General features: G+C 38.9%; 4 protein-coding genes across 4 annotated transcripts; 2 read left to right on the top strand and 2 right to left on the bottom strand.

Moving 5' to 3' along the window:
• Positions 1-1,131: 1,131 nt before the first annotated feature.
• On the bottom strand, positions 1,132-3,768 carry LOC116730276 (phospholipase A2-like). The gene is made up of 4 exons (XM_032579360.1): positions 3,553-3,768; positions 3,319-3,475; positions 3,119-3,246; positions 1,132-1,396 (listed from the first exon to the last, which is right to left on the bottom strand). Exons 1-4 carry the CDS (start codon positions 3,584-3,586, stop codon positions 1,281-1,283), a joined length of 435 nt encoding a protein of 144 aa, XP_032435251.1. The 5' UTR covers positions 3,587-3,768; the 3' UTR covers positions 1,132-1,280.
• Positions 3,769-6,280: 2,512 nt separating this feature from the next.
• Positions 6,281-8,004, bottom strand: LOC116730274 (C-type lectin domain family 4 member E-like). Its single transcript, XM_032579358.1, has 7 exons — positions 7,782-8,004; positions 7,611-7,694; positions 7,449-7,535; positions 7,275-7,325; positions 7,059-7,198; positions 6,673-6,788; positions 6,281-6,600 (listed from the first exon to the last, which is right to left on the bottom strand). Exons 1-7 carry the CDS (start codon positions 7,858-7,860, stop codon positions 6,447-6,449), a joined length of 711 nt encoding a protein of 236 aa, XP_032435249.1. The 5' UTR covers positions 7,861-8,004; the 3' UTR covers positions 6,281-6,446.
• A 658-nt stretch (positions 8,005-8,662) lies between these two features.
• Positions 8,663-11,117, top strand: cox6a1 (cytochrome c oxidase subunit 6A1). The gene is made up of 3 exons (XM_032579141.1): positions 8,663-8,820; positions 10,573-10,718; positions 10,809-11,117. The coding sequence occupies exons 1-3, from the start codon at positions 8,721-8,723 to the stop codon at positions 10,893-10,895; spliced, it is 333 nt and encodes a 110-aa protein (XP_032435032.1). The 5' UTR covers positions 8,663-8,720; the 3' UTR covers positions 10,896-11,117.
• Positions 11,118-11,231: 114 nt separating this feature from the next.
• Positions 11,232-16,122, top strand: LOC116730124 (uncharacterized). The gene is made up of 7 exons (XM_032579140.1): positions 11,232-12,368; positions 12,458-12,632; positions 13,660-13,730; positions 13,887-14,060; positions 14,141-14,238; positions 14,325-14,396; positions 15,088-16,122. Exons 1-7 carry the CDS (start codon positions 12,338-12,340, stop codon positions 15,229-15,231), a joined length of 765 nt encoding a protein of 254 aa, XP_032435031.1. The 5' UTR covers positions 11,232-12,337; the 3' UTR covers positions 15,232-16,122.
• Positions 16,123-19,001: the final 2,879 nt, after the last annotated feature.

Raw genomic sequence — 19,001 nt, 5'->3', positions numbered from 1 at the left:
CTGAGTAATGCATCCGACTAGATTCTCCACTGCAGCGACACTCGAACTGTCATCACCAACAGCAGCTTCTCTACCGAGTGTTCAGTACATTTTAGTAATCACGTTCATACTTTTCAGCCTGTTTCATTCCACTTAAACATGACCCAATATATGGATTTATTTGTTTTGATCCTGATTTACAATCCATTTTTATCTTGTAGATAAATTATAGGGTTATAGTTTATCTTTATATCTTTATGCCACATAAATATGGATCTTATCTGAAGACTTGTACATGGTGCTGTTTGGCTGGGTTGCACATTGTCCTTGTCTTGTCCTTCCATCCCTGCAGCACCTTGGTTAAGGGTCTCCATTATCCCCACATATTCCTTAATAGGAACCCATTTTCTCTTTGGTTTCTCTGAAGTCTCTCAGTTTTGTGTTTTTCAGGCTCCTTTATGTAACAATCTTTCAGCCATCAGCACAGCTGTGTAAATAAATGACATCTGGGGAGTTCCCACGGCTTTCCTCTGCTCCTTGGCTACATTAAATGATTTAGAATTAAACACAAAAAAATGCAATATGTTAAGACAGTTTACTGTTCTGCATGCGTACTATAAATGGATGCAGTACTTCTTTTATGTATACTCCTTTTCTAAATTTTTGTCCCATCATCTCGAGCTATTTTGTTGGAATTTTATGTGATACGCTAACAAAAAGTAGAGAAATTTTAAGAAATAAGTTATGCAAATTTTCTTAAGATAAAAAGAGAAACCGTTTTGTGAAACCTGCTCCTGTTTTTACTGCATATTCTGTTAGCTTATTTAATTGAGGTAAATTTCTTAATTACTTATATTTTTCTGTGTTTGTAATTGTTTTTGTTTGATTAAAAACAGGTCTCTATTGTAAATGAACGAAAAGCTTGCATAAATAAAGGCAAAAAAAAAAAAGTATTTCACCTTTCCAAAAGTTTGCTCGCATTAAATGAAGAACATTTGTCATTTTTTTGAAGATTTTTCTGATCTTAATGGGATTTATATCGCAGTATTTAGACAGGAAATGGAGTGAGTGGGTAGCTGTAACTTTTAGGAACCATCGACGGTGAAACAAACGTGGTACCGACAAGACCTGGAGTGACAGAACCTCAACACATGAGCAGAGCAGACGACACAGTTTATTCAGCTTTTTAAAAATTATTATTATTTCAAGAAAATCCACAATCTTTTATTTCACAATCACTAATGAGAAACAGATCCGAATCGGAGGACGGCTGTGACGAACACGTCGAGGTCTGCGAGTCTTTAACAGAACTTAGAGTCCAGGTTCTTATAGTCCGGGTTGTATTTGTATTGAGCGAAGCAGTGCGCCGCCACACGGTCACACTCACAAACCGTAGCCTGGCACTTATCATTGGTCGCTGCAAACACAGAGAGAACCAGTGAGAGAGTCTGGGCTTGGTAGAGAAAAAATACACTAATGATGCATGATCTTATTAGGATTTGATGTGATAGACCAATAATGAAGTGAAAAAAAATGCATGGATTTGAAAGATTTATCAAAAATGAAAATGGGATATGCTTAGTGATTTAGTCAAAAAAAAAAAAAAATCTAATACCCCTAAATAAAATCCAGTGAATATCCAGGTGCTCTGATGAGAAGAAGTTTAGCTGTTTGGTTTACATTCAAAGTGCAAAACCTAACCCTGAACACACCATCTCATCGTGTGTGATGGACACCATCACCTGCACCTCGAAAACCCGTCAGAGGCTGCAGAAGACTGGATACTTTAGCAAAGGTTCGCCTCCCAGAAGGCAAACAAACCTGAACATTCAGCCAGAGCAACAATGGCTGAATGTTTACTTCAGGGTTTGTCGAATTTCTGTCGAAAGAGGCATTTTTACCCTTAATGCTACAAAGCAAAAATTTGTCTAAAACAGCAAAATCTATTTGACACATAGTAAAAGCTAAATCTTACAATATTTTATATTTTAAAAATACATACAATGTAACGTTCTACAGAATTATGAAAAATAATTTGACGTTTAACTTTGTTATTTATATCTATTTTTAGATCTCAAAACAAAGGAAAACCTCAAACTACTAAAGCGGTGGCAGGTGACTGTATTTTAAAGAATAAGTGAAAAAAAACAACAACAAAAAACAAGAAGCCTGCCCAAAAAATAAAGCCATTTGATGCCATATTTTATAAAAGAACTGAATAAAAAGTACCAGAATTGCAGTTATTTTGTTGAAATTCTATTTTTAGATATAAAAAACAGAAGCAGTGTTAGGTTCACTTTGCCTGTAAACTTAATGATTAAGAACAATCCTCATGTCTTTATCTATGTTTTAAAAGTTATTAATGGCCCGTGTATGAGCCTGGTTACAGCATTCTAATTTGCTAGAATGGCCTAGTTAAAGCCCAGACCTAAACCCACAGACTTGGTAATGGATCTTTGCAGATATCCTCCAGCCGATGTGAGGTTGATATATATATATAAAATTGACAAAAATGTCTGTTTCTGTAGATGAACAATGGTAGCAGATGTACCCTAAAACACTTGCAGCTGAATCTGTTTCAGTTTTGATTTATGAAATATTTTGAAAAATGTTCCCATTTCATCATTATGAACTACTTTAGGACAAGTCTATCACATAAAATCCCAGTAAGTTAAACATTAATCTGTGATCTACAGTACAGACCAAAAGTTTGGACACACCTTTTAATTCAATGAGTTTCCTTTATTTTCATGACTATTGACATTGTAGATTCACACTGAAGGCATCAAAACTATGAATAACACATGTGGAAATATGCACTAAACAAAAAAGTGTAAAACAACTGAAAATACCCCTTATATTCTAGTTTCTTCAAAGTAGCAACCTTTTGCTGTGATTACTGCTTTGCACACATTCTGCATTTTCTTGATGAGCTTCAAGAGGTAGTCACCTGAAATGGTTTTCACTTCATAGGTGTGTCCTGTCAGGTTAATAAGTGGGATTTCTTGCCTTATAAATAGTCATGAAAATAAAGAAAACCCATTGAATTAGAAGGTGTGTCCAAACTTTTGGTCTGTGATGTACATACTAGTCTCAATATACAGAACACGACGATTTAATCGGTGTTTCATAGCCTTACCTGAGCAAGACACCTGTTTGTTTGAGCAGCTGAAATTATAACTGATAACATAGGGAAGGTCTAGAATACCCTCGCATTCGGGAATCTTCATGCTGTTGCTATAGCAGCTGTCATGGACTTGGCAGCACCTAAACATGCAGTGGACGAGAGGTCATAGGTGAGAAAATGATTAAAAAACTAAAAATTGGATTGCATCTCACCTGTCCACATCATCCACAGGAGTCCCAGAGCCCCCCAAGCCGCAGTAGCAGCCGTATTCGTTGTAATCCAGAGGATTAACACCCGGCTGGGCACAAATGATCATCTCCCCAAAATGCCAGACGGCGTTGGGGACGTGTCCCCCACTGACCACGCATGCTGGGAGAGACATGTGAGGTGGCACGAATCAACACAGGGAACAGAGTGTCAAGCGTTGAGAGCTTTTAGAGGCTTACCGGCGAGAAGCAGCAGAAGAGCCTTCACAATCATGGCTGCGGATCTGACGAAGGCTGGAGTCTGTGGCGGCGTCCTCTTAAAGGATGGCGGGGCCTGAGCAAATTTCAGATAAGAAGCACAGCGGGGGGATGGGAGGTATTCACTGTCCAGGGTTTGTCTTGATTGGTCCAGACAATCTTAATGCGTGACTTCTGTGTGTGTGGGATCAATCGCATTGATCTAATCAAGTCCCTCAAGCACTGCGATTGGTTCTGCTGGGAAACAAACCTGAATGCATCAGACCTCTCCTGCAGACAGAGATCATAGGTGGGAACAAACTAATCACAAAAACCCCCCAAGAAAAAACATCTCTCTACTTCCTGGCTTGTCCTGTAGTGCAGTCATATTAAATTTGATTAAAAGATTCAAATAAAGCAGGTATTAAACCTACTTTTTATTTATTAAAAAAAAATTTCTGTGTTACAGATGTCTTTCTCATCTGTCTGGTGGAATGTTCTAATTGTTCATTTTGTGTTTTTGTTAGCTGTACATCATTATTGATAAAAATAAAGGCCTGGAAACGTCAGTCAGTATGTAACAAATAATCTATAAAAGGCATTTTTCTATGTGAAATCAATTCATGTATGTTTTCTCCTCTTCCCTGGTCCATCACCACCATTATCCCACACAATGTTGCTGCTTGCATTCATATTAGTTCATTATTGCTTGATCAAGTGGCAGAATTTCACGTTTACAAACATCCATTTCTAATAACTCCGTATAGTCACAATCCACCTTCTTCTAGTCTGTTGTGAATTATTATAGATCATCTAAACCATTTATAAACTATGTGTATTTAGCTTTTTTAAAAAATTTTTACAAAAAAGACTCAAATGAAATGTTTGGATGCAAAAGTTGAAGGATTTAAAGAGTAGTTGTGGACATAACTTTCAGGTGAATCGACTTATTGTCCCGATCCAGCATCAGCAGCAGTAGCCAGGAAACCATCCCCAAATCTGCCTTTAATCTCTCCGGTTTGTATTTTTGAAACCTTTATCAATAAAAGTTTGACCAAACTCAGCTGTATAAATATGTGACATTTGCTAGAATTCCCACAGCTTTGCGCTGAACTTCTTCCAAATTAGATTACTTTCTATAAATACGCAAAACGTTAATATCTGACACAGGTGTAAACGTAAGCGCATGTGTTGATTTATATCTGTGTTTGGATATGACATTTTTTTACAACTAAAAATGTGTAAATTTCAGATGCAATACTTCATACTTCCACTTTTTGTTGCGATTACAGCTGTGAATCTTTGGTGGATCTGGTCTATGTCTCTACCAGCTTTGCAAATCTAGAAACTGACTTTTTTTTACCGGTGTTGTTCAGTCGCATTGGTTGGTGAGCATCCAAGTCTTGTCAAAGATTCTCAGTGAGATTTAGGTTTGGATTTAAACAGGGCCGTTCTACCACACAAGTCTATTTTGATCTAAGGAAGGTTTCTGCAACCTTTTCATACAAAAGGAGCCATTTTTGGCCTCAGTCCAGATGATTAAAGCTCCTTTAGAGCCCCAAATGCTACATAATTAAGAAAAAAAAAAACTACTACAGAACTGCTACTTATTTCTATGGTTAGGTTTTAAAATAGTAATAACAAAGAATATGAAGCTTTTGCCACAAGAGTAAGGCTATATTTTCTACCAGGGATGTTTATTTTTGAGGAAAATGATGTAACCCCCCACCCCATAGAAAAGCAAAAAAAAAAACACAGTTACCAATCTAGCAACAAGAAAAATGGAACTAAAAAGCTAATACTGCTACTTTGGTATAATTCTTTAGTGGAAATTAAATTAAATTAAATTTAAAACTTGCCATTGTTATTTTACCTATGTAGAAAAGTGCATTTGCTTTATTTCTGTGCTGAGTGGACGGGTTAGTGTCTGTACTAAGGCAGAGGCCGAGCATGTGATGTTTGCTCCTGTCTCAACTAATCCAGAGTTGGAAACATAATATGGGTTGATTATCTCAGAAACATTGCTTTAAAACGCAGTAGACTTTATTAAAATTCAAATAATTAACATGGTTATGATTCCAAAATTCTTTTTGGAGAGGCAGATTTAAGCTCATTAACTTCTCCAAAGAAATCTATTAGAATTTTCTTTTGGTAGGCCAGGATGTTTACTAAATTCACAGTTGTTGTTGTTTTTAAAAAATCTTTATTAATACATTATCTGTACACTTGTTTATTATTATTTGTTATCTACTGATAATTAAATTTATGTAGCAAATTTGTTGTAAAAGTTGAATCTTGTCCAAAGGACGATAGTTACTGCTGCCATCTAGTGGACAATCGTGAGCATTTTAATTTGTTTTCTGGAACAAATTAAACATTAAACTCTGGAAATTATGGCCTTGTGTTCTCCGATGGAAACAAATATATTCAGCGGCTCACCCTTCTAATCGAAGCTACTAAAGTCCTGGGACATTGTGTCAGAACCAGCCTTAGCTTTAAAAACATCAGAGTAGGCTAGCCTGGACACAAACCCTTGTTTTTCAAATTTTGTTTTGTTTTGTTTTCTTTTTTTTTATATAAAAAGTTTTGAAAAGCATGATTCATTTTCCATTCTTCTAACAATTTTATTTACTACTTTCAGTTGGACATTGACATAAAATCCCAATAAATGACATTAAAGTTGTGAATGTGGCATGACAAAATGTTGAAAGGTTCAAGGAGAGAAGAATACTTTTGCTTTAAAATGAACTCTAATTGTGAGGAAGAGAAAACCATGGCAACCACCGGTTAACAGATGTTTTAATAGGCCAAATAGTTTTACTTTTATCCATCCTCTCCCCCTCACCAGTCTGGGTATATCAACAAAGCTTGAGCTATGTACAACTCCCAGCTGTGTCTCATGCCTTGGCTTCACAGATGTACCTGTAGCCCAGGCTACAGTCTGCATCATTCCACAGCTTGCGCTTGCGGTTCTCAGAGGCATGCAGCTGCCCACAGTCCTCTCCGTTCACCCTGAAGTCCCAGTTGTCAGGTTGACCCTGGTCCCAGAATCTAAACACCAAACAGCATGAAGAATTATTTCAGTTTTTATTTCTCCATCTTGAGGCTTCACTCTCGACTCACGTTGGGGTCGAGTCAAAGTCGGTTCCGTCCACCCAGCTCCAGTGGCCCTCGTGCTGCCGCTCCACCAGTCCGATCCAGTAGGAATACTTGATGTCAACAATGCCTGAAATGTAGTCCTGGAATAAAAAATAAGAGCAGGTTCAGTTGATGACACTTTTCTGATGTCTTCTGAACAAAGTTTTGGGGGAAAACATGTACCTGATTCCATCCACTTCCAATTAATGCACTAGTTTGTGTTGATCAGGAACACAAATCCCATTAAACTACACTAAGGTTTGCAGATTTGACATACGGATATGTAAAATATATCAATGGGGTATAAAGCTGAGTATTTATGCATTTCATTATGTGTGCTTGCAGTTTTATGGAGCCAAGTTGGACCTCACCAGTTCCTCCACATTGTTAAGAACTAGCAGGTGTCCTCCAGATGATCTACACTGATCTTCGGCTCGTTGCCAGACGGTGGTGGTGGTGGAAAGCAGGTAGCAGCTCCCCTGGAAACTCGCCCAGCCCTCCTTGCAAGTTCCTTATTGATAAGGATCATACAGTCAAAATGAATCAAAATCAAAGTTTTTGTTTGCACAAAGACACTTTAGTTTTACCTCTAACTGGAGCAATTCTCTCCACCAGGACTTGTTTTGCTTCGGTTGGACCTCAAGTTTGAGAAACCACAAAAATGCAGAAGTTGTTTTAAGAGACCAAATTTGGCTGCATGTTTATGGTGAGAAATCAGAGCTCTTTTTCCTTTTTTAATGTTTTATTATTTGTTTTTTTACCTGAAGTACATAAGGACGTTGGTCCTCTATTGTTGATGATCTTGAGTTGTAGTTTGACATCAGTGATTTCTTTCTTCACCTGAGAGACTGTAAAATAATATAAATGTGTGATTTGTAGTAACATTACTCATCCACCTTCTTATGATGTGCTTAAAGTCCTACATATGACCCCTAAGACCAAGAGCAGAATCAAAAGCAGCAGCAGAGGCCCGCTGTAGAGGATGTACGTCAATATTCTCTTCATTCCTGAAAACACACGCACAAATTTCACACTCTGATTTCTCGATGTCTGAAGTAACTGAGAAAGAAATTCAGACGACATGGAAGTTTTACCTGTTCGTTGGCTGATATTGCGATCTGCTTCATCCAAGCTGCTGTCCGTTGCGCTAAACGGCTGATACTGAGATTCCATTACTAAAGGAGAACAAAATTTTTTATTTTTTTGCCTTGGATGCAATCAGTATTCAGTCCACAGACAAACTGTGAGTGCAGAATCAGATAAGAGATCAACCCAATATTTTTGTTCTTTATGAGGCCAAGCATGTTAGCTATTAACAGGTAAGTAAATACTGCTCTGGAGTTTTAACCCTCATGTTGTCCTGGAGTCAACACACAGAAGCTGTAGGATGGGTTCACCAAGGACCCTGGACTACTTTTGAAAAACCCATCCAGGTGGGTCAGCCTTTAGAGCGGCCATTTCCTTGTGAAATTCCTTTCTTTCTAAGTCCACAACCTAAAGTGTTGGTGGCTGCACTTATAACGGCGTCCAATCCGTTTACAGTGACAAACTATTTCTCACAGTCAGGGTAACAATCATTTATTTATTACTTTATGTGAATAAAAGAAGTCAATAACAATAATTTGTCAATACACAATTATTTTTTTCCCTCCATGATCAAGTAGTACACAGAAATCAGGTTTTGCAGCATTAAACCGAGGCATGTACTTTGTCAGGGAAGTGTACTAGTATTCACTTCATGGAGTGATGTTGGCCAGATTTGTGAAATTGCTCCAACTCATTCTTTTCAACATTTATTTATGGTATTTTGTTAACTTTTTAATTGAAGCTGAGGTCTGGACTTCGTCTGCAGTATTGCAACGCTGTAGAAATTAACTGAATTGCAAAAGCACGTTTTTTGTGCGCTATCTTCTAACAGGATAGAAGATAACCCTACTTTTGCGTTGGTGGCGTAGTAGAGCTCTTGAAAAGTCCCACGTGACTCCATCCGTACGAAATGACTGTTTCCGGTCACCGGTTTTTCAGAAAGCAAGATGGCGGCCTTGGGACGTTTCTCTCGGATGTTGTTGAGGTCTTCTTTGACTCAAACCCGGCGCCAGCTCGCTGCGGCCGCTGGACATGCCGAGGACTCGGGTAATTATGAGTGTTTGCCGGGTCTCGGTGAGCGGACGCGGCCTAGCAGAGCTTCACAGCGGCGGGTTGCGGCTGGAGTGTGACCTTGCTGAGCTAGCGTAGCGTTAGCTTCTTTAGCAACCCTGTCACAGCCTCGAGCTCTCCGGGGCGTCTCGAAAATTATAGTTTTTACTCTAAAACAAAAATGTCGGTGATTAAACTTTAAAGTTGGTCGTCTAGGTTTTTAGCTTGTATTACATTCGGGCGTCAGGGTGGAAGCGGCAAAATAGAAATGCTTGAGCTATAAGCCAATATCAGAGTCGTATCATTGGTGAAATAAAAACTGTTGTGATAAGCAAGCTATAAAGTGTTGACATAAAACACATTTGAATTTAGTGACGATTCGATTCCTCTAACGCAAAGGTTTTCAATCTGAATCCTCGGTTCGACATGTTTTACTTCCTCCACACACCTGACTTCAATAAATGGCTTTTTAACAACCTCCTGCACCTGAGCAGGTAGATCCAGGTTGATTCAGGTGTGCTGGAGCAGAGACTCGTCTAAAATGTGAAGAACAGTGAGTTCTGAGGTCCACTGTTGAAAGCCGGTAGTCTAATAAATAACAAATATGTGCATTGGAGTAAATTGTTGTGTGGAAAGGTGACCTGTGAGAAAACCTTGGTCTGAATCACAGTGCAGTTTCTGATGCGTGTATATAGATGCACATACATGCATACTAAAAATAGATGCATACTCACTGGCTGCCAGCTGATATTTCTATACTGTATGCTCTCAACACACATGCACCAACAGATTTTCTCCAATTTGAACGTTTCATAATTCAAGGGCAGTCTGCATGAACGTCTGGGTAAAATTACTGCAGCAGAAACGGCACCAAAAAAAAAAATCATTCCACGACAGGTTTGTTAAAACTGAATCCACTTTGTTCATTTGGGATAATTCTGTTCTACTTAGTCCTAAAAAGTGTCGGTGTAGTCGTTGGCATTCGATGAACTCCTGTTTTTGGTGCAGCTTTAATTAAACAGCGGATGCTTTGAAAACCTTTCCGGTTCCACATATTTCCTTCAACACCGTCTGACCTAAATTGTGCGCCTAAGCCTGCAAGTTCATCCATTGTAGCTGCTAACCTGAATATTGCTAACAAATCCAACATGGAGAAAAAATGGCACGTGCTACGAAAACGTCTCAACGACACGTAGTCTGTGTCCAGGAGCGTCGGCGAGGAGTAATGGCTCCAACAGCTCCTCCTGCTGTGAGGTGGCCATCGAGTCAGCTAGAATAAGTCAGGTTGGTGAAGAAAATCTCCACCGACTGCAAATCAAAATATGACTTGCTGATGAAACCATGAGTCAGAATTTTCACTGATATTCAGTAAAAGACTTAAAAAATGTAGACGTGAAAACAGAATTTGTGCCATAGTAGCTTTTTATTATCTTTAAATAACCAAAATATCTACATGGTTTGTTTACGAGGAAAGTGTGGGAACGGTACAAAATCCGGTGAATAAAATTATTAGTTTCCTCTGCAGTATTTTATGGTTTTGATGATTTGGTAGAAGAACCAAATATGAAGTCTTCAGAAAACTCTGAACTACCAGGAGACGTAAAGTGATACGCTAGAGTTTAAGTTTGTTTGTAGAGAATGAAAATATGAAATGGTGTAAAAATGGCAATGACTGCTTCCTGCCTTTTTTTTTCCTCAGTTCTGTGAGCGCACATGTTTTCATTGGTTTATGAAATAATTTCTCAACAGCTAAAACATGGAAGATCCTCAGCTTTGTGGTTGCACTGCCTGGTGTCGCAGTGTGCATGCTGAACACCTTCTTGAAAGAGAAGGAGCACAGCCATGACGCACCACCAGAGTTTGTCCCATACACCCACCTTCGCATTCGCACCAAGGTCAGACGTCATTTTTTAACAGTTTTACAGATTTGTCTCATTTTGCTGTTTTATTTTTGTTCTGATGTTGTTTTTTTTCCTCCAAAATAGCGTTTCCCCTGGGGAGAAGGCAACAAAACCCTCTTCCACAACTCTCATGTGAATGCTCTTCCAGATGGCTATGAGGGCCATGACTAAACTCTCCAGACATCAGCGCTGGCTCTAGAGCCCCCTCTGCTATCGTTACAGGACCACACTCCTATTTGCAGTCTGTTTTACTGGAGTTTTATTGTTTATACCTCTGTGCTCCCCACATTGGAGCACCTGAACCAACAATTCCTCTGTTCTGGACCATTAAAACAAAAATATCAGCTTAAACTTACTTGACCTAAATAAAATGACTTAGTTCCACTGGTTTGAGCTTTTGGTCTTTTGTGTTTTTCTTATTTCTGCTAGTTTTATACAGCAGACTCTTTAAGTTTTTTTTTTTCTTCTTAGAAATGCATCGTCATAAAGTACATGTTTAAGTTGGGATGGTAAAGATCGCAGAATTTTATTCATCTGCTCAAGTCATACTCTTCCTCTTATTATGCCCTTAAAATCAAATCATATGAAAAAATTTTAGTTTATTACCTTTGCTCTTATTCTAGTAAAGGACTAAGGCTGGAATAGTTGCCAGTTTCTGCAGGGTACAGCCTGCTCATTATGTGTTAAGGCTTGGCTTGAAAACTGAAAATTAAATGGTTTGGTAAAAAGGTGTTAAATTCAGGGAACCACTGGTTGAAAACAGCTGAAGAAAAAAATGTATTTCAGTTTTTGTGTGGGTGAAACAATTGTTTTTCTGTAGGTCCTAATCTGAGATGATTGTGGTCACAGAAATTTGCTGATACTTTTGTAACCCGCGGTTTTATTATGGTTTAACAATTACTAATTATGCAACTACGGCATTAATGGGATGCCTTGTACAGCTGAAAATGTGTATTTATTTTAATTCTGACATGGTCCTAAAGCATAACGATGTTTTTAAATTATCACATAGTTTCATATTACTTTGAGCGGCTTCTATAAAAAGTTCCCTAGTTGCAGAAACGGTATCCCGGCCATGTTGGAACCCAGCTGGCAGGCCGAATCGTATCAAGACACAACACCATTTATTTTCACCTGAGAGCGGAAACGGCAGTGATGCACCAATGATTTGACGTCAAAGTCTGGCTCTTTAAGAAGTTTCTCAGTCCGCTTCGTGTTTCCATTCATGCCCGCTACGAGCGTAAGAACAGCTTAACGTCGTATAATGACGCGACGCCGCGTTACGTGCGACTGTCTTTGTTACAGACTCCACCTCTCTCATGTGAACGCGCCTTAAGCCGAATTAGAAAATCCTGGGTTAACAAAGCTTGTCGATATAACGACCCGGTGACAACGGTCATCATTCCTCGGGTTCCGTCTCCCGGGCAACTGTTTGACAACGTGACGCATCCCGGATCGAACCGTGGCGCCGACCCGGCTCGGTTTCGGCAGCGTTTTTCTGCAGTAGATTACGATTTGATTACTAAATCTAGCATTGAAACATCTCGGATAAGTGCGCGCGCTCGCTCCGCCGCACAGGGGAGAGCAGTCGCACGTCGAGACGCGGATTCACAATGATGATGATGATGATGAACGCAGACAGAGGTGAGGAAGCACGAGTTATAGACAGCAAATATATAGAGATAAAAAATTTTTTTAAAAAGTACATTCACTTATTTTTTTTATGATCACAGATTACCAGATGAACAAAAAGCAGGAGAGGGCTCATTTCTTCAGCTCCAAGGAGCAAGAACTTATTTTGAAGTTGTATGAAGAAGAGCGAGAGATCTTAACAGCCAAATCCAACACAACCAGCGCCTCCAAGCTGAGGGAGGAAGCCTGGCAGAGGATTGCTGATAAAATAAATGCGTAAGAGCACCGAATGCACTTCTTGTCATCCTAATTTGGAAATATCCTGCAAACATTCTGCTCTTTCATTCTCTCTCTACTCGATGCATTGCCCCTTGATCTCTAGCCTATTTTGTCACGTTACTGTCACAAACACCTGCATTTATTTAGGCGGATTTTATGTCTGATTACCTTCTTCCTCGTTTTTATTTTGTACAAGCTTGTGGCCAATAAGATTTCTCGTGACTTTCCTTCAACAGTTTCTTTCCCAAAAACAGATTAATTGAATGCACAACTTGTAGATGTCGTTCCACAGATTCTCCCACCTGAGCAATGAATCTCTGCAGTTCCTCCAAAGTTACAATGGGCCTCTTAATTGCTTCTTTGGCAAATTTTCTTGCCTGTCCTTTTAGTTTATATGGCCATATGTTGGTTACACCAGATTTTATTTCAGAAAACCCGTGTAGAGCGGGGCAAATACAAATGATTAAGGCACTTTACCTAAATTTATTTACAAAGAATTTCAGAATTGTGTGCATCTTTGTTCACCCTACTATGTCGGTAGTAGGATGAACATGGCTAGTGAACCATCATTTAATTTAAACAGAACCTTTGAGGACTAACTTTGGACACTATTTGTTGTTGTACTGCGACAAAATGTCAAAAAAATTCAAGGGGTGGCAATGCTTTTATTTTCTATAGTAACATATACAAGGTTTCCCCCAGAAAACTTGCTAAGCCCGGTGGTTGGGGCGCTCGGCAGCCATTCATCCAGCGGCCTGTTGTGTTTTTGAGTTAAATTTTTTTTTAAATTGACAGGAAATTTGAAAATATCATTTGATAATCATATGGTATTGGAAGATTAATATCTGAACACCAGCTATAAAGTCTTAAAAATGCAAACATTTAAAATAAACTTAAATAAGCTATGCTTAGCCTGGTGGGGGCACAAGTAAAGTCTGGTGGCCTGCCAGGCTTATAATACACCCTGATATAGTTTCGATATCTAAGCAATAGATAGTAATACTAGTTTTTTTTTCTGACTCAGGGTTTCAGACAGTGGCTACAAAAGAACATGGCAGCAAGTGAAAGTCAAACACAAGAACATCATCCAAACAGGTACTCTTGGAAACAACAGAGCCAAGTATTAGACGCCCCTCTTCCTGATACTTGTTTGCACTAATTGTAAGACTTTGCTTAGCGACTGACTTGTAAATTCATTCCATTTCATAAGCCTGTGCTCAAATGTTTGCTTTTAAATTTGTACTTGCACAGCAAAAAGAAAAAGGGCCGATGTGCTGAGGACCGAGGGCGGGTCGGGAAGCCCCTCTCTGACCTCAGCAGAGGAGGACGGGGTGCTCAGCAGAGAAAACACCATGAGGGTGGAGGTCCTACCCGGGGGCGCCTGCATCGGCCCCATCGGCGGATCCGACAGCTCCTTTATGAGTGGTAAGTTTAAGTCAAGTCTCTTTAAACCCTGTCGCTGCATTTGGAGACGACCAACTTTAACGTTGTCGACGTGACGAAAGTGTCAGGCCATCCGGTCCTCCTCCTGCCCGTCACAAAGACGGAACCAGAGAGCCTGAGCGGCGATGAGACGGACATCAGCGAGGCTCATTTTGACGGGGTAGACACCTCTGCACCTGCTTCGTTGACCAATTTATCCAATTTTTTTTATTTCACACTGAACCTTTGTGTTTTCTTCTAATGAAGGACGTGCAGAACAGCAGTTTTCAGGAGGTCGGCAGCCCAGCAGGGGCTACAAGCAGGACCAGACGTGCTGAGGTGAGAGTCAGGATTCAGCTCCAGACAAATTAAATGAGTAAAAAGAAACATAACAATTACACATGTGCTGTTTAGGAGACCTATATTCAGAGGTACATTTCCTCAGTTACATTTACTTGAGTTACCGTTTTTTGAAAGAATGTACTACGGTGTACTTTTTACTTTTCTTTGAGTAATTGTATTATGAAGTATTGCTACTCCTGCTAGAGTAAACTTTCTGGATTTCCTGCCCACCAGTGACTTAGTTACTTCACTGAGTGAAAGACAAACATGTTTTAACCAAACATTCACCAGACACAGACACACACCTGCAGTTTTTGTTAAAATTTCAAAGGTTATGTAGTGAAAGAAACTGATTTAGAAAAACAATTATTTTGCCTCATTTTGTTGTTTCTTTCATTACTAAAATGAATTATTTTCATTTTGGACCTTAAAATACCAACATTTCCACTTATATTTATATTTTTCTCCATCCGATTATGTATTTTTAAAAATATTAAGTGATTGATAATTTGATTAGTTTCTCATTACTTGAGTAGACTTCTTACCAAATACCTTTTTACTCTTACTTGCGTAATTTCTTGGATGGCTACTTTCACTTTTACTTGAGTAAAAATATGTGGAAGTAGTGCTACTCTTACTTGAGAACAATCTTTGGGTACTCTACGTACCTCTGCCTATATGTTTTCAGAAGCAGACTGATGAACTAAGGGCCCTTTACTGCTGTTACCTCAAAAAGGAGATCGAGAATCGGGACCAGGAGATGGCCTACAGAGCACTGAAGATGAAGAAGCTGGAAAAGGAAATCCTGCTACTGGATAAACAGCTGATGTGACTGCGAGAAACAGAACTTTAGCACTATAATAGATTTACTATGTTATTATGATTCAGTCTCATCCAAGCAATCTTAGCTGCTGATTTTGGCCAGCAGGTGGCGTCCGATGTCTCTCGTTCTCATAGAGAATGTGGATCTCAAAAACCTTCACAATTGTAGTCAAGTTTACATACAATAAGCTCAATTTCACATTTTTATAGTGTTTGAATGGTGAATTTAACAGGTATTACAATTCTTTTAATTTATTTATTTTTTTTTAGTTACTTAAAGATGATCACTGTACTACTCAGACAAAGCAAAACCTTCTCGGCTTAACGCCACAGTTAACAGCAAATGTTAAATGCCAGTGAAGTTTTACTCATTAGCTAAATGATCTTCAGCATGTTCCTTGAATCTCAACGAATTAGAATCTAATTGAAAAATGTTTTTAAATCAGTTTCAAAAAATGAAACCACATATTTTCCAGATTTGCCATTAACAGAGGGAAATATATCAAGTATTGATTTCTGTTTGTTTTATTGATTATGGTTCACAGCTTATTTTAAACCATAATTCAGTTTTGACTTTTAACTAGAAAAAAAAAAGGATGAACCATTGGGCCACAGTCCAGTCATTTCTGTCTTTAGCCGACATAAGACACCTATAACATAGCTTCTGGCTCCTTTTTAAACTCTGACACCTTGGGAATCCTCCCTTCCCCCTACATTTGCTATATTTTGTACATCATGTTTTCTTTTCACTCAATTTTTCATTAATTTGCGTGGACATTACTATCCGAACAGCCAGCTTGCAACGTTTTATTTATCATTTCTAAGTAATATTCTGATTTATTTAGAAACTAAAAGTGAGTGTTTCATTATCTGTATGCCACGATCATTAAAAGTAACAAAAACAGAAGCTTGAAATTTATCACTCTGTTCGAGTTTCACTTTTAAAATTGAACTGGTAAAACATTGAACTCTACGTTACCGAAATGTACTTGCAGGTATAATCTTTCTGAACGATTATTGATTCCTGCGTTCGGAGTCTGCAGTAACTGTAGAAGTGGGCTGCCATATCTGTAGTCAAGTAGACGGGTTTATAGGAATATTGTGCATTTGGAACCCTGCTTTAGGTTTTACTGTATTTATCCTACTGTAGTTTAGCTCAAATAAAGGGAGTAGTGTCATTAATGACACAATCAGAGCTAGAGTAGGCTTTTAGAGTCACAGGAGATGCCACACTCAGACATATTTGTTAGTGTTGTCTCAGAGTCCTGGCAAATTGTTTGAAATATTTATAGAATGTAGTTCTGCTGTAAGTTGGAGGTCATTTCCGAGTGTTTTTATAGAGTTGATCAAACTGATCACCTTCCCAATGCTGCACTTTTTCAATGACTTGATTAACATTTATGACGTCTGACTGTTCAGTTGGGTAATAGGAAACGCTAACGACAGCACAAAATATTACGTTGTAAACATTAGAATTTTTCTCACTGTTTTGAAATTTTTAAGAGACAATATTACGGGCCAAAAATAAGTTATGAAATGCATTAACATTTACTATTTGGTTGCAGTTTACAAAGCGTGTTGTCCTCAGATTACTTGACCTGTTTTATTTTAATTTCTTGTGCAGTGTGGACATGTTGTAGTGACCTCACTAATATCTAGAATTATGTAAAAAAGTGAGACATTCGGGTTTGTTTTAGTCTTTTTTTTAAACATTGTCATTCTACTGTATTTTAATGTTTAATTCTTTCATTTTTATGCAATCATATTCAATAACACTGGAATTCTTCAAACATGCATCCCGTCATGTTCCATTTAAAAGAATAATTTATTTGTGTGTTTCTAAACTACTGTAAGTACATTTGTATTTATTTCTCCTTTTTTATTTCATGATTTTTGTATGCAGTTACTAAAACACTAGTTTGTCATAAAAATCTGTCTCCTGTTGTGAATATATGAAGGGTTCGTAGCCATCAGGAGATTATTCTACAAAATCAGGTGTGTTTGGGATTCCCAAATCCATCAGTGCGCAGCTTGCACGTCCGCGGCGCTCTGGGAGGCCTGGCCATTCTCCGGTGGATCCACCTGGTCATTCTCCGGTGGATCCACCTGGCCATTCTCCGGTGGATCCACCTGGTCATTCTCCGGTGGATCCACCTGGCCATTCTCCGGTGGATCCACCTGGTCATTCTCCGGTGGATCCACCTGGTCATTCTCCGGTGGATCCACCTGGTCATTCTCCGGTGGATCCACCTGGCCATTCTCCAGTGGATCCGCCGCTCCGATGTTAAACACTCAGAGGCAGCATGAAACCCAGGGTGCAGAGAAAACACAGAGATTGAAGTCAGACCATCGAAATCTGTCCAGCCGTTTCTTTTGTCGGGAGCATCTCCTAGCAACGTGGTCGCTCTTTCAGGCAGCCGTTGGTTCCACAGATCCACAGGCGTGAAGACGTAGACGCCTCACCGAGCGCCGAGTCCTGCGTTACGTCGCCGCCATCTTGTGTGTGGCAGCAGAGCGATCGGAGCTCCCTATGTCATGTGCTGTGCGGACTTGTTTCAACCGTTTTACAATACAAACTGGATTCATTTGCACTACCTTTCACAGGTAAGGATGAAAGAGCAGAATTACTGAACTTTGCAGCCAGAAACTCGCTTCTAAACAACCGAGAAATATTTGCCATGTAGCTAAATTGGCCCGAAGTAACCGCTGATTGTTAGCGTAGCTAACGTTTTCATACTGTGTTTTCTAATGAGAGAGAGCTGATGAGAAACCGGCGTTAGAGGGGAGGTGTATTAAAAACCAGAGGATTTTGTGAAGAAAGGTCAGTCAGGATCAGAGCTGCTGTTCTTCAGTCTCTGTTTCACAGCTCAGCTTCACAATATCGGTATTCAGCTATGCTATAAAGATGCTACGAGTCAGAGCCCCAACATGCTGAAAATGTCTTTTCTCTGAATGTGAAGGAAAAATATATGTATTTTCTATTACACTTTTGGATAATTTCTCTTTCATCCTGGGCTTTTTTAGCCCGTGTACCAGGACGTCTCAGAAGTCATTGGAGTTCTCCCAGTGTGACCAGCAGACTGAAGTCCCAGCCTGTGGCCAGTGTTCCCAGTATAATAAATAAATGTGTTTTATTCTTTCCCTTTTTGTGTATTTTTAAATATGTCAATCTGAAATATTAGTGTATTAATACAACTTATGTAATGAAATAAAAATAATTTACTCTGTTAGAATTATTTTTTCACTCTTTGCTGTCAATAACAGAGTTGATATACTGTGATAAATTATTTTTTTTCTCCGGACAAAAGTAAGAAAAATATGTCGTTTAATGTTTGAAATAATATATAAAAAAATAAATACAAGAAAATGTATTTATTTTTTCTTGTCTTGAAATGTTAAATGTACATTTAACATGGAATCATGTAAATATGTTCTTTAATAAAACACTGTAAAAGTGTGTCTGTTCATTAGTGTCAGTATAAAAACTATCAGAATCATTTATTTGATTACCAAATATATTAGTGTGTGTGAGAGAATGTGTCAATGACAGGTATTAACTTAAAATACTGTGTAGAACGGCACTTTCTGAAGTTCGGTCCATTTTGTATTGATTTACTGGCACATAGGCCACATTCAATATGGCGGACGCTGTCACGTATCGCAGCAACGGGCCGACCTGGGCTCTACATGTCCATGGGCTGCGCGCGGCCACGCCATGGCGGCTCATCCAGGCTTTTTAATCGAGCGCTAAAAACAGGATCTGAAGGGTTTTAAATGACC

The sequence above is a fragment of the Xiphophorus hellerii genome, chromosome 12 (assembly GCF_003331165.1).
Source record: "Xiphophorus hellerii strain 12219 chromosome 12, Xiphophorus_hellerii-4.1, whole genome shotgun sequence".
Lineage (NCBI taxonomy): Eukaryota > Metazoa > Chordata > Actinopteri > Cyprinodontiformes > Poeciliidae > Xiphophorus > Xiphophorus hellerii.
The sequence above is the reverse complement of the archived record's forward strand: the minus strand, read 5'-3'. Positions and strand labels throughout refer to the sequence as shown.

Excerpts from the sequence above, each read along its gene's own strand:
- LOC116730124 (XM_032579140.1), top strand. The coding sequence starts at position 12,338 with ATGATGATGATGATGATGAACGCAGACAGAG. Across the intron at positions 12,633-13,659 it reads ATTGCTGATAAAATAAATGC|GGTTTCAGACAGTGGCTACA; the intron begins GTAAGAGCACCG and ends TTTCTGACTCAG. Across the intron at positions 14,239-14,324 it reads GCGAGGCTCATTTTGACGGG|GACGTGCAGAACAGCAGTTT; the intron begins GTAGACACCTCT and ends CTTCTAATGAAG.
- LOC116730274 (XM_032579358.1), bottom strand. The coding sequence starts at position 7,860 with ATGGAATCTCAGTATCAGCCGTTTAGCGCAACGGACAGCAGCTTGGAT. Across the intron at positions 7,695-7,781 it reads CAATATCAGCCAACGAACAG|GAATGAAGAGAATATTGACG; the intron begins GTAAAACTTCCA and ends GTGTGTTTTCAG. Across the intron at positions 7,326-7,448 it reads AACGTCCTTATGTACTTCAG|GTCCAACCGAAGCAAAACAA; the intron begins GTAAAAAAACAA and ends CTCAAACTTGAG.
- cox6a1 (XM_032579141.1), top strand. The coding sequence starts at position 8,721 with ATGGCGGCCTTGGGACGTTTCTCTCGGATGTTGTTGAGGTCTTCTTTG. Across the intron at positions 8,821-10,572 it reads TGGACATGCCGAGGACTCGG|CTAAAACATGGAAGATCCTC; the intron begins GTAATTATGAGT and ends ATTTCTCAACAG. Across the intron at positions 10,719-10,808 it reads ACCTTCGCATTCGCACCAAG|CGTTTCCCCTGGGGAGAAGG; the intron begins GTCAGACGTCAT and ends CCTCCAAAATAG.
- LOC116730276 (XM_032579360.1), bottom strand. The coding sequence starts at position 3,586 with ATGATTGTGAAGGCTCTTCTGCTGCTTCTCGCCG. Across the intron at positions 3,476-3,552 it reads TCTTCTGCTGCTTCTCGCCG|CATGCGTGGTCAGTGGGGGA; the intron begins GTAAGCCTCTAA and ends TGTCTCTCCCAG. Across the intron at positions 3,247-3,318 it reads CCTGTGGATGATGTGGACAG|GTGCTGCCAAGTCCATGACA; the intron begins GTGAGATGCAAT and ends CTGCATGTTTAG.